At 37.1% G+C, this 13656-nt stretch overlaps 1 protein-coding gene across 2 annotated transcripts; it reads right to left on the reverse strand.

The window, feature by feature from the left end:
* Positions 1-3732: 3732 nt before the first annotated feature.
* On the reverse strand, positions 3733-8304 carry LOC106318243 (2-oxoglutarate dehydrogenase, mitochondrial-like). 2 transcript variants are annotated; one of them, XM_013756134.1, is made up of 8 exons: positions 8133-8304; positions 6099-7908; positions 5690-6022; positions 5358-5604; positions 4693-4821; positions 4412-4627; positions 4219-4342; positions 3733-4143 (listed from the first exon to the last, which is right to left on the reverse strand). In XM_013756134.1, the coding sequence occupies exons 2-8, from the start codon at positions 7877-7879 to the stop codon at positions 3914-3916; spliced, it is 3060 nt and encodes a 1019-aa protein (XP_013611588.1). In that variant the 5' UTR covers positions 7880-7908; positions 8133-8304; the 3' UTR covers positions 3733-3913. The 2 variants fall into 2 exon arrangements, with proteins under 2 accessions (XP_013611588.1, XP_013611589.1); XM_013756135.1 differs by having other exon boundaries at positions 7984-8135.
* Positions 8305-13656: the final 5352 nt, after the last annotated feature.

Below are 13656 nucleotides of genomic sequence, written 5' to 3' on the forward strand. Positions count from 1 at the left end.
TAATTTTGATTACTCAAATTATTTTACATTCTTAACTTTTGATTTACTTTCATAGAATGATGTTTATGTCTTACATGCTGTTTTTTTCTTTACTGTTTTTATAGTGTTTTGATTGGATTTGTAAAACTGTTTTTAAACTTTGATTTGTAAAATTGTTTGTAGATTAAAATGTTGAATTAACTACTGGACTTTAGATGCTAAAGACAAATTGCTCATATTCATATACATGTTAAGAATTAGCGGAAAAAAAAGACTGGAAGGGCAAGACAGAAAGAAGTAATCAAGAAAGTTTCAAACCAATAATTGTATTGAAGTCTTTAAAAAGAATATTTGTATTGAACAATGTAATTTATATCAATATATAAGAAATTTAAACAGATCTAACTTAATTTTCAAGTCTATGGTTAATTAACGATAATTGTGTTAATGCTTTTATGTTTACTTTTACTTTGTTTTTGCTAAGTTTTACACATGGGTTTACCACAAATTTTTTACACACGAAAACTATGTGTATATATGTAACTAAAATTTATTTGTAAGAAAGAATAATTTTCGTGCATAGCACGGGCATCACTAGTATAATATAGTATCTGAATCGCCATGGTTGATATGTTTTGTTCTTATCACAAAACAACGAAGAGTGAAAGGTAGAAGAAGAAGAGAAGAAGCGCCGCAGAGAAATAAAAGAAAGAGGTAAGAAATAAAAACAGATCGAACTTTCTCAGATCTGTATATTAGGTTTAAGGACATAAATGTCATTTCGTCAATTTTTGAATTAAAAATAAATCAAAACAATATTATAATTTGAGTATTCATGTTTCATCAAAGCCATGAGTATCCTATGCCCTCATGGCTTTTATGAAATATGAATATCCGATTTTGCCTTTTTGTATTTTTGAAATTATTATTTTTTAAAAAAAAAATTGAAAATTTGAATTTTCAAAATTTTCAAATTTTCAAAAAAAAAATTATTATATTGAACTGATATAGTTTTATTTAGTTATACAGAGTTGTACTGAGTTTTACTTAGTTGTATTGAGTTATACTGAGTTGTACTGCTGAATTAATTATACTGAATATTACTAGTTATATTGGTTATACTATGTAATACTGAATACCATTGAATTAGTTATAACGAGTTCGACTGAATTATACTAGTTACATTGGAGTACTATGTGTTAGTTATACTGAGTTCTACTGAGTTATGGTTATACTGCGTAACACTAAGTAAAACTGAGTTAGTTATACCGAGTACGGCTGAGTTAGTAATACTGAGTTATACATAATCCAAATTTGAAGATGAAATAAACAAAAACACGAAAAAATTCTGGAAAGGAAAAACAAGAAGAACCCTAAATCTTGAAAAAAAATCCCAGAATCTTATTTATCAACCTTAAATCAGATATTATCAAGAACAAAATATCCTAAATCAAAGGAAAACTCAGATATGGAGCGCGAGAAGAAGAAGAAATCGCCATTGAACCCATTTCCATCATCTTCAACGGTTGATGGTACTGTTTCTATCACTGGTGGAATTGTTGAGGACGGTTTACATCACGGACCGAAGTTTTCATCACTTGCGACGGATCTCGAAGAACAAAGAGAAGAAGAGAAAGGAGAAGAGATAGAAAATTAAATCGCCATGGTTGATATGTTTTGTTCTTATCACAAAACAACGAAGAGTGAAAGGTAGAAGAAGAAGAGAAGAAGCGCCGCAGAGAAATAAAAGAAAGAGGTAAGAAATAAAAACAGAACTTTCTCGGATCTGTATATTAGGTTTAAGGAAATAAATGTCATTTCGTCAATTTTTGAATTAAAAATAAATCAAAACAATATTATAATTTGACTGGGTCCTTAAGAGATTGGGTTATGAGATTTGGCATAATAGAAGAGATGTTTCCAATGTACTTTGTTTGATTCTCTACTTTTTTTTTTCTTCGCCGCTTGGGCCTCAAGCAAGCCCAAATATCCACCAAAAATCTCCCAAAACTCTTTCTTATAAACAAAACCCTAAACTTTGTCTCACAGCGTTCCGGCAGTTCAAACCGACCCAAATCCCTCACTCTTGCATGTACCTTTAATCACCTTGCTAGCTTTAACCGTAGGATCTGATCAATATTTTGCTGAATGCTCAAAAAAGTGTTGGGATAGAATCAGCGAGTTGCCGGATTCTTTGTTAACTCATATACTCTCATACCAAAGACTCCGTTGAGACCAGCGCTTTATCCCAGAGATGGGAACTTCTATGACTTAAACACCATGGACTTCCTTCCCTATGGAGAAGCCTTGTTGACTTTTATGGACAGATATCTGGAGTTTAACTGCGGATTGTGCCTACAAACCTTCAAGATGAAGTATTGCCGTCATAAAGAATTAGAGAATGAATCTAGTGTCAGGCCGGTGAAGTGGGTAGCCGAAGTGTTCCATCGCCGAGTGCAACATCTAGATCTTGAAAACGAACTGTTTCCAACTACTTTAGAGTTTAGATATCATGCCTGGTTGTATTTATCTAAGCAAGACATTGGTGTCTTTGAAGCTCGTAAGAGTAGGGCTTAAAAACCTCAATTATGCTGTTTCTCTACCTTGTCTCAAGATCATGCATCTAGAAGGCAATTATATCATGTCTCGTGATACTTTTTATTGCATTGATTACGTGAGAGGTGATGGTCGTTTGGTCATGGAGAATCTGATCTCTGGCTCTCCTGTTCTAGAAAATGTTACTTTGGTACGCCAATTTAATTTTTATCTAAAAGTTTGACTTGATGAATTGTGAATTAAGGTTGTCTTTTCTTTGTTTTTTTGGGGGGTTTTTGCAGGAAGATTCTGTAGATATATGGCTAGAGGAGGTCATCTTCTTGGACCAATGTGCCTCAGTGTTTATCATCGACTTTGGAGTATGTTATGATTGACGTAGATATTATGATGAGTGAAGATGGGATTAAACTAGCGAATTACTTTCTTGAGAATTCAGCAGTCCTCAAGAAACTAACTCTGAGTTACAAATATTTTTGTAAGGCCAAACGAGAGCCAGAGAGGTACAAGAAGCTTCTTACGTCCACAAAGCTCTCTCCCAGATGTAAGATTCTCGTCCATTGACATGCAGCGTCAGATGAGCTATATCATGAACATGATTTATTAAACATTCGTGTGGAAATCATTTATGCTCTTGAAACTTGCAGCTATAATTAATGAGCATTTTATAGACACGGTTCATCAACTAGGTTTGATATTTCATGCTTCTGTTTGAATTTCTTGAACTATGTGGACGATCTTTTGCGTTGCCTAATTCAGGTCTCCAAGCTTATTGATGTAATGACGTGTGAGTATATGGTTATATATATCAACATTATTCTTAATATTTTTTTTGGATAAATTTGCTAAAAGAGGATTATAAACATATATAAGCAGCTAATTTACAACAACAACAACAAAAAATTTAAGCAGCTATAATTATTTATCATTTTACAACATACCAAAATGTAAGGGCCACATTTTCAAAGAGACAAGTATTTGAGTTTAGTTGTTCTAACTTATTTGTGTAAACGTATATAACGACTTCGTTTTCTTAAGAGGGTGGGTAGAATGGAGGAGGTTGAAGACATGAACAAATCCACCTAATTCTTTGAGATCCAATTCTGCAGTGGTTTCTGGTTACGGTTGAAGATCGAAATTTGAGAGTCTTCAAAAAGAAGTTTAAGAGAATAGCAAAAGATGAACCATAGAACAAAAAAATGAAGAAAAACAAAAAGTTTTATTAAAAATGAGATGATGTGTATAAACCTGCAACACAAGACAGGCTCAAAAAAATCAACGGGGCCAAAAAAAATGCAAAGACAAGAATCTGTCAGTGTTGTGTATCACATTGTTCACCGAAACTTCTTATTCAAAGTTCAGCTTAAAAATGAAGATTTTTTCAGCTGATGGGTTCCTTCCCGATGGCTACCTGGACGAGCTCAGCTTGCTCTTTGACATGGAAAGTGTAGAAACCAGTGGCAGTAGCAGCAGAAGGTCCACGACCAACGTACTTAATGTCTTCCATATCTCCTCTGCCTAAGCTTCTCATTGCTGTCCATAGCCTTGGAGTTATGTAGCTGTATGCTCCCATGTTCATCGCCTCTTCTTGGCACCAAACTATCTCCGCATCTTTTTCATATCAAATTAAAAACCAATTAGTACCCACTAGATGTTGCAGACCAAACTATAAACCCAAATGCTTACTTGGATATCTCTTGAGCTCTCGCTGAATGAGATCATATGGGAAAGGACAAAGCTGTTCCACTCTACAAATAGCAACATCGCTTGCCCCAACCTTCTTCCTCTCATCATCAAGCTCGTAATAAACCTGCAAAAAAACCAAGAATGATTCTACTGTCTTTGACTCATCACTTTAATATGAACAAAGGTTGCATACCTTTCCAGAGCAGAGTACCAATCTTCTGATGCCTTCTTCAAGATCAGAGTGATCGTTCTGATCCTTGATCAATCTCTTGAACCTAGTTCCTTGCTTGTCAAAACCTGGGTGGCCTTGGACATCATCAAACTCTGAGAGGTTTGATTTGCAGTCCTTGTGACGGAGCAAGTTCTTTGGTGCCATTACAATCAGAGGCTTGCGGAAGTCTCTGTGTATCTGCATGGTGTGTAATAACATTGAGACATTGTAAGAAGGGAACAACACTTTGAAATAGCTCTTACCTGTCGACGCAGAACATGAAAATAGTTGGCAGGAGTGGTGGCATTGACAATCTGCCAATTGCATTCTTGGATTTGCTTTCTCATTGTAGGTTCCATGTCTGGTATGACATAGGGGTTGTCATCACTCATCTGTTACACACGTGACACGACCATGGGCATTAATTAGAGCCAAAAAAAATGAAAATCAAGAGCTATGATGCAAGTGAATTAAAAAAATCAATGTTTAAAAAATAGCTAAACGGTACGGTAACTAAACTCTTTGGAGCCACTAGGCAAATTAACCAGGTTTTAACGAATTATTGATTTATTTTATATATAACATTTATATAAGATTTTTTAGTTTAATTTTTTTTAAAAATTTGATTATTAATTATTTTGATGAATTATCAAAAATAGATATACAAAACAAAAGAAATTAGACAAAATTTATGGATTTGTACTAGCATTATTAATTAATTCAACAGATTTAGATTAATTTAGATCCTCATATTAACTGATTTTAACCGAATTTAAACTAATTTGAGTCGTATAAATCGGATTTTAGGAAAATTGTTTATGTTAGGTCCGAGTTGCAGCTTATGCCGATTTTTAGAACCATGAAAGGATTATCAATTCAACATGGCAATTACAAGACGGCGAAAAAAAGAAATTAGGAGGGAGTTTACCTGAAGGTAACGTTCCAGCCTGGCACTTGAATGTTCAGGGCCCTGACCATCATATCCATGGGGAAGTAGCACAACAAGCCCGGTTTGACGCAGCCACTTGGCTTCTCCACTGCTGATGAACTGATCAAATATCACCTGAGCTCCATTGGCAAAGTCTCCAAACTGAGCTTCCCATAGCACCAACGAGTTTGGGCTTTCCATTGAGTAACCCAACTCGAACCCAAGGACCCCAAACTCTGAAAGAGAACTGCACAACAACAACGCAAAACGTCTTAGCACATCTTTCACAACAAGATTTGGGCATGGCTATCACTGAGGAGAAGGAAAAGTACCTGTTGCTGACAGTGAACATCTCAGGATCCTGATTCATGACGAGATGATCCAGAGGACAATACTCTTCTCCAGTTTCCTGGTCATGAAGCACAGAATGACGGTGACTGAAGGTTCCTCTTTCCACATCCTGACCACTCAAACGGACATGGTTGCCTTCCACAACTAATGTAGCGAAAGCAAGAGCCTCCGCAAGCGCCCAGTCAATACTTTCTCCTGTTTCAATCATTTGAGCACGCTGTTCATAAACTTTCTTCACCGCTCTGTGAGGCTTGAAGTTTTCAGGAAGCGACGAAATCGCCTTGCCGACAGTCTTAAGTATCTCTGGCTTGACGCTGCAAAAAGAGAGTGTAAAAGTTTAAGTGCCAATAGAGAATTCATGAAAAGAAAAAAAGGACCAAACCTACTCACCCTGTGTTTCTAACACGTGAGATCTGCTCAGGAGACTTGAACCCAGCCCAATTGGTCGAAAGCCAATCACGCTTCTTAGACAGATAATCTTTACTAGCAACAAACTCTTCACTGAGAATGGTGTTAACCTTCTCCTGTATCCTATCAATATCCTGCTGCGATATTTCACCGCACTCCAAAAGCTTCTTGTGATAGATCTGAAGCGTCGAGGGATGGTTCTTGATCACCTTGTACATTTTCGGCTGAGTGAAAGACGGTTCATCAATCTCATTATGCCCAAACCTACGGTAACAAACCAAATCAACCACAACGTCGGAATGAAAAGTCTGACGCCACTCGGCAGCAAGCTCACAGGCGTGCACAACAGCTTCAACATCGTCACCATTCACATGGAAGATGGGAGCACTCAAGGCCTTGGCGACATCGGTACAGTACTGAGAAGATCTCCCAGCCCTCGGATCCGTGGTGAAAGCCACTTGGTTGTTCACCACAATATGAATAGTACCACCAGTGGTGTAGTTAGGGAGAGCGCTAAGATGAAGCGTCTCGTAAACCACTCCTTGTCCAGCGAAACTACCGTCTCCGTGAATCAAAATCCCCAAGTTCTTGGTCCTGTCCATGTCCTTGGAGTAGTATTGCTTCGCTCTTGTTTTACCCACAACAACTGAATCTGCAGCTTCTAGATGACTTGGGTTTGCAACCAACGAGAGATGGATCTTCTTCCCACCTCTCGTGGGCCTATCATAAGAGGTTCCCAAGTGGTACTTAACATCACCCGTTCCGGTGTATCCAACTTCATCAACCGGCCTAATCCCGCCGCTGAACTCGCTGAAGATCTGACGTAACGGCTTCCTAACAACATTACCCAAAACATTCAACCTTCCTCTGTGTGACATTCCGATAACAATGCTCTCGACGCCGAGATCCGCCGCCCTGTCGAACATCTCCTTCATCCCCGGGATCAGCGACTCTCCACCTTCGAGCCCGAATCTCTTAGCAGTCGTCCACTTGGTAGCTAAGAAATTCTCGAACTGAGTACTCCACGCCAGCCTGTCCAGAATCACCTCACGCCGCTCCCTGTTGTACCTCCAGGGAGTGGGCGTCTCGATCTTTTCTCTAAGCCAGTTGCATTTATCCCGATCCGCAATGTGCATGTACTCAAACCCAATGCTCCCACAGTAAGCCTGCTGGAGCCTCGCCAAAATGGAACGGAGCGTCTGCACGGGACGGTTCTCGGACATGAAGCCGGACATCTGCCAGACTCCCAAGAAGAACTCTCTGTCGAGATCAGCCTCGGTGAATCCATACAGAGCCAAGTCAAGGTCCTCGGGGATCTCTCTTTGTTCCAAACCTAATGGATCTAAATTGGCTTTCATGTGGCCGTTGACCTGATAGGCTCTGACGAGCAGCAACAGATTCATACTCTCTTGAATAGTTTGGCCGGAGATGCCTGGTGAGGTTGCGGCTTGACCGACGAAGTTTCGAAAGAAATTGTCCCAGGACTCGTCGACGCTGGTGGGATCGGATTCCCACGCTCTTTGTAGCTCCTCCAGGTAGACGCTGCTGGTGCCATCTAAGAAGCTGTCCGTTAGTTTAGAGAGGGGGACGGCTCGGGGAATAGGAGCGGTGGTGCTCTGTGGGTTTGGTCTGTAGAGAGATGAGTGGAAGGAACGGGTTTGAGAAGGGAGGGAGCGTGTTCTTGTGGCGTATGAAGTGCCCTGATTCAGAATCCTTCGTACGGCAAGCTTTGTCACGTTCGAGCCGGCTCGAAACCATACCATTTTCACCTAAAGCTTTCAGCTTTCAATACCTACATAAACAGAATCATCAATAACGAATAAAAGAGAAGAATCATATTCGACAAATCAAGATTCGAGTAAATAACCCAACAATGCAGGATTGAAAGAGTGGAGAATCTGAGGATCTGATGAGGAAAGATCGGATTCGAGAAGAGAAATAAGAACAGGATGATAGATCTGATGTTGGATTAAGAAGGATTCATGTTCTGTGATTGAGAAGAAGCGAGAGAGTTACCTGTGGAGGCGGAGGAGAAGACCGAACCAAAGAAATGTAACAAGTAGGGAGGAGGGTGGGGAAGGGATTGATTTTATTGTAATGGAATTTGATTCTATTTATTGCAGAAGTAAAATTATATGGTAATAAAGATATATGGTGTGTTGATTTTTCTGTGGAATAAATGTCAAAGAAATGCCATAAAGTGAGAAGAAGAAGGTTGAATGTGATTTATTTATTGAATATTTATTTCTGCTAAAATTGATTTTATTATGTGAATATATCTTATCTATTAAAAGAGAAGTACCATTTTTATCTACTATTTAGAAGTCTACTAGGACCATTTCATTAATCACATAATATGACATAATAATTAATAGGAATATTAATAATAAATTAATTTTAACTATAGATTTGAATTTTATTTTCAGTTATAACAAAATCTGTTGAGAAAAATCTAACAAAATCCTACTAAATTTTTAAATAATTTTTATTTAATATTTTTTAATTAATTTCGTAATTAAATAATATAATGCTTTCATTTAAATAAATTATCATCTACCACTAAAACGGGTTCAAATTTGTTAATCATGTCAGATTTGTTTTATACAAATGAAGTTATTAACATATGTTAAAAATTTATTTCTACAGCTATATATTTTCAAAAATCATATGTTGAAGAATATTTTTTATTTGATGATTTCAAATTATGAAAACTCGAAAACGTAATAAAAAAGGTAAAATGTATAAAACAAACCCCTATATTAATAAAGTAATAAGAAACTTAAACAATAAAATTAAAAAGTTATAAAATACTAAACACTAAAATATAAATTGTATATTTAAATTTATATAATAATATTAAAATTAAATATTTATAAAATGAAAATATACCCGCACTATGTGCGGGATAAACTCTAGTTTTTATTATTTCTGCTAGGAGATGCGGAATGGGTCCAGGTTCGTGTGAAACGCCGTTCGTCTATTTGTCAAAAGTACAGTTTTCTCGGAAAGCCTTTCACAATCCCCTAGGTTCAGCTTCTAGAAACAGATGCAGCTTCTAACTCATTTCTCGGAAGTCATGAAAAAGACCCGACGGTGCCGAACCATTTGTCCTCACACTTCCACTTTATTACGTAAATGCCCTTCCACACATGGGCAGTTCTTACACCACTATCGGAATTGCCTGTTTCCACGTGTGTTTCTCAATCAGCCTCGACGGTCCGACCTCTCTCTGTCTCTTTGGGTTCTTGAGAAGCTTTCAATATTTTTATTTCATAGCATATTGGGAAAAGTGTCATTTAAATCCCGAACTTACAAAACAAAGCCAAATAAATCCCGAACTCTTAAGTGATCCTTTTAAATCCTGATTTTTTCAAAATTAGTCATTTAAAGCTTAAAGTTTCGTTGACGGGGCTAATTTGAATCCAGAGAAAGTCAACGGTTAAATGTAATTAACATATGTTAAGTTTTGTTACATGTCATTTAGTAGACATTTCCCAATCTATGTCATAAGAACCTTAAATTCTTAAACATTTGAAACTTCTCCTAGTTGTAATTACGGAACATACTGCCAATCAAGAGGCTTGTGGCCCCATTAACTCTCCAGAGGAAGTTGTAGAGAAGTAGAAAAAACCTACCAAGGCTAACTCTAACGCAGCTGGGTAGCAGCACTTTCTTGGTTCTAGACTTAAGGAGAAGCGTGATCAGGCCGTAGTGAAAGTTTGGCCAAGAGGAGATCTAGCTAGACTCTCTTCTGCTACTGCTAAGCCTGTCTCTGATGAATAAGGGGTTTTCTTTGTTTTAGTGTTGTGAGAATTATTTGTGTCATGTCGTGAATGTGGGGTTCCTTCCATGAATCCAAAATTTGCAATATCAACAAATGAACAAAGAGATTGAAACATGAAGTTCAATCTGAGTCACTAAGAAGCTAAAAATGCAAAACACATAATCATCATCATTCTCAGTATCCTTATTTCTAGCAAACTCTCCAAATGCCTCTACCATATCTCGACAGGTTTCTTCTTTGACCCCTATGCCATTTTTTCCAATCTTGTTCTCAAATTCATCACTAGGATCATCTATTGCTTCACAATCATTCCTATATGATTCACAATCTCTTGTCATCTCCTCCAACATTTCAATGGGATGTTGTTGCATGATGTCTCCACGGGATCTCGCAGGATTCCATTTTCTCCGGTTACAACTAGAAGAAGAACACTGATTTGAAGTTTTAATTTTATAGGGCTTTAAGTTTCTTATGATTTGATTGAAGGCTTTAAAATGACAAAGTTTCTACTAACTAAACTGTAATTCTTAACGAAAATTAAACAATTTAACTGTTGACTTCCTATGGGTTTAAATTAGTCTGGTCAACTAAAGTTCAAAGTTTAATTGGCTTATTTTAAAAAGTTCATGATTTAAATGGATCAGTTAAGAGTTCGAGATTTATTTGGCTTCCTTTTAGGGAAAATCGCATTTTAAACCTTGAAGGTGACACATTCTAGCAGTTTAAACACTCAACCTTTTTCACTAGCATTTTAATGCCTCAAACTAAAAAAAATTGTCGAAAAAACCCTGAAGTCGTATCCCGCGTTTTTCTCGTAACCCTACTTAACGGCTTAATTAACGACGTTGACCTGGGCGAATTGCATGTTGTTTTGTTGATTAAAAACGACACCTTTAAAAAACACAACATTAATTTTATTTCCAAATCGATTTGGGGGTTAGGGTTCGAACTAAATCGAGAAAGACGATTCTCGTCGAGAAGAACCCAAAAATGGCGTAAGTTTGTATCAATTCTTCACTTCTTCTACCTCGTTCTTGTCTCTTAGAAACTTCTAAAGACTCAATTTTTATAACAGTGAATCGCAGGAAATCGAATTGAAGATTCATTTTGGTGGTTCAGTGAAGAAGATTGGAAAGGAAGATTATGAGTACTTAGGTGAATTAGGGAGCAAAAATGTGGAATGAAAGATCGATGAGATAGTGTGGGATAGGTTTGTCGATTTTTGCAAAGAAGAAGCGCTAATTAGAGCACCAGTTGGCTTGATTTGGTTTAAATCAGAAAAAGAGGAGATGAAGCAACTACGGTATGTATATGATAGGTACGATGAGGAGATGTTGATGCTATGATCTGTGAGCAAGCTAGGGATAGATGTTGTAGAAGTGTTTGTTGAACACGAGTGCTCAGAACACATACCCGGTGTGATTCAGCTTCCAGATGGAGAACACATTGAAGACGAAGAACACAGTGAGAATGATGAGGTCGATAGACCTAAAGAAGATGATGAGCCAGAAGGATCAGAAGATGAGAATCCGGATGAAAAGGAAGATAACCCGACTGTGAATCCGGCTGAAAAGGAAGACAATGAAGATGGTGGTGATGAAGTTGTCGCTGATGTAATAGATGTTACTAGCGTTGTAAGGTTTCAGTCTGTCTTTGAGGAAGGAGAAAAAGCTGTACCAGATAAAGAATCATATGGAAATGGTATAGAGGAAGAAGACAAAGACGATGATAGTGAAGATGAGAGGGCGCTAGTAGATGTTGAATATCCAGACACACCAGTAGAGTCTGAAGATGAATGGGAAGAATGGAATCGAGAGCTTAAAGGAAAAGGGAAGGTCAATGGGAGTGATAAATACCATGGTGACTATGAAAAACCACCTTAGATTTGGTTATTTCAAAAGTTTAACAGTGGGTTAGAGTTTAAAGACCAGCTCTTGAAGTATTTTATGAATACTCAATATGATGTGAAGATGGCAAGGTCGGAGTCATTCAGGATTGGTGTGATTTGTTGCAAAGCGAAATGTCCTTTCCGAGTTTATTTTTCAGTGGAGAAGCCGATTAACAAGTGGATGGTGAAAGTGTGTCGCATGAAGCACAACCATGGTAAATCAAGCAGGATCTCAATGTTGAAGCAAGGTGTGATTGCTGGCCTTTTTAGAGAAGAATTACGCAGAAATGTCAATCTACAAGCTTCAGCGATCAAAGATGCGATAAAGGTAAGATATGACATTGTTGTACCTATATCTAAGTGCTACATAGGAAGACACAATGCATTGGGGACAATTCTTGAAGCTCAAACAACACAGTTTGGGAAGCTATGGGATTATGAAGAAGAGTTGCGTAGATCAAACTAGGGTATAAGCATTGATTTATCCACAATAGAGGTTAATGGTGTTCAGATGTTTGACTGCTTCTACATTTGCTTTAAAGAATTGCGGACTGCTTGGAAGAGTTGTTGTAGACCTGTTATCGGACTTGATGGATGCTTTTTGAAGTGGGATTTAAACGGAGATTTGCTTGCAGCAGTTGGGAGAGATGCCGAGTGTATGATAGGTCTGATCTTAATCCACAGCCTCCACAAGAGTGATCTCATGTCTTTGTTTTGCTTTTGTTGGTTCAATGACTTGCTGTATTTTGTCTTTATTTCTTTAAAACGTTATGGAACTTGTCTTTTGTTTTTTCAAAATTTGATTTGGAGTTTCTTCGGCACCTTTGAACTTTGTCTTTTGTTTTTCTATTATTTTCAGTGTCATATATAGGTATTAGATCATGAGACAAAGCTAAATATTCTTAAATCTTAATAAGAAAACATGAAAGAAGCTTACATAGACAATACATAAACTGAAAAAGTCTTAACAACATCAAATACATAACCTAAACTGTCTTAGCAGCAGAAAGAAGCTTACATAAAGTCTTAACAACATGAAAGAAGCTTAACCAGTCTTAACAATAACAACAATAGTCTTCTACCACTTCAAGTTACCCATGAACACACAAATAACCACAATAAATCCAATTGCCAACGTGATAAGAACATTACGATACACTTCTTCTGGTTTCGTAAATTTATGAAACTGAATCGAGGCAGAGAATCGTCTTTCACTTCTTCTGGTTTCGTAAATTTATGAAACCCTAGATCTCCAATTCGATTTGGAAAGGAAGAAGAAGACTTATTAAAAAAATTTACAGTTCCCGTTTTTTAATCAACAAAATGGCACAGTGTTTTAAACAGTAAACGTCCTGAACAGTGCCGTCAAGTAAGGTCACGAGGAAAACACGGAGATACGACTTCAGGGTTTGTTTCGACAACTTTTCTAATTTGAGGTATTAAAATGCTAGTGAAAAAGGTTGAGTGTTTAAACTGCTAGAATGTGTAACTTTCAGGGTTTAAAATGCGATTTTCCCCTTCTTTTTATAAGTTCGGGCTAAATGGCGTTTCGGTTTAAATTAAAAGCTGGTTTGATTTCAAATCGGTCTGATTCGGTTTATTTGTGCGTAACATAAAAGCCTTGATAAAGCAAATTTGCTTTCTGGTTGTGTTTACTATCTTATTGTCCTTCTCAAATTTGCTCCAAAAGCCAATAGAATCGACTGTGAGTTCTTCAAATCCCTTTTCGATCTTTTCATGTAAAATATGTTTCTTATCGTCTAAAACCCTAAAAAGTGTTGAGATTTGAGAATTCTTATGGCATATTATTCGATCAAGACTTTTAAATGTGGTTATTTAAAAAATAAAATTTAGGGTTTTGTCTCGTG

The sequence above is a fragment of the Brassica oleracea genome, chromosome C9, assembly GCF_000695525.1.
Source record: "Brassica oleracea var. oleracea cultivar TO1000 chromosome C9, BOL, whole genome shotgun sequence".
NCBI classification, from domain to species: domain Eukaryota; kingdom Viridiplantae; phylum Streptophyta; class Magnoliopsida; order Brassicales; family Brassicaceae; genus Brassica; species Brassica oleracea.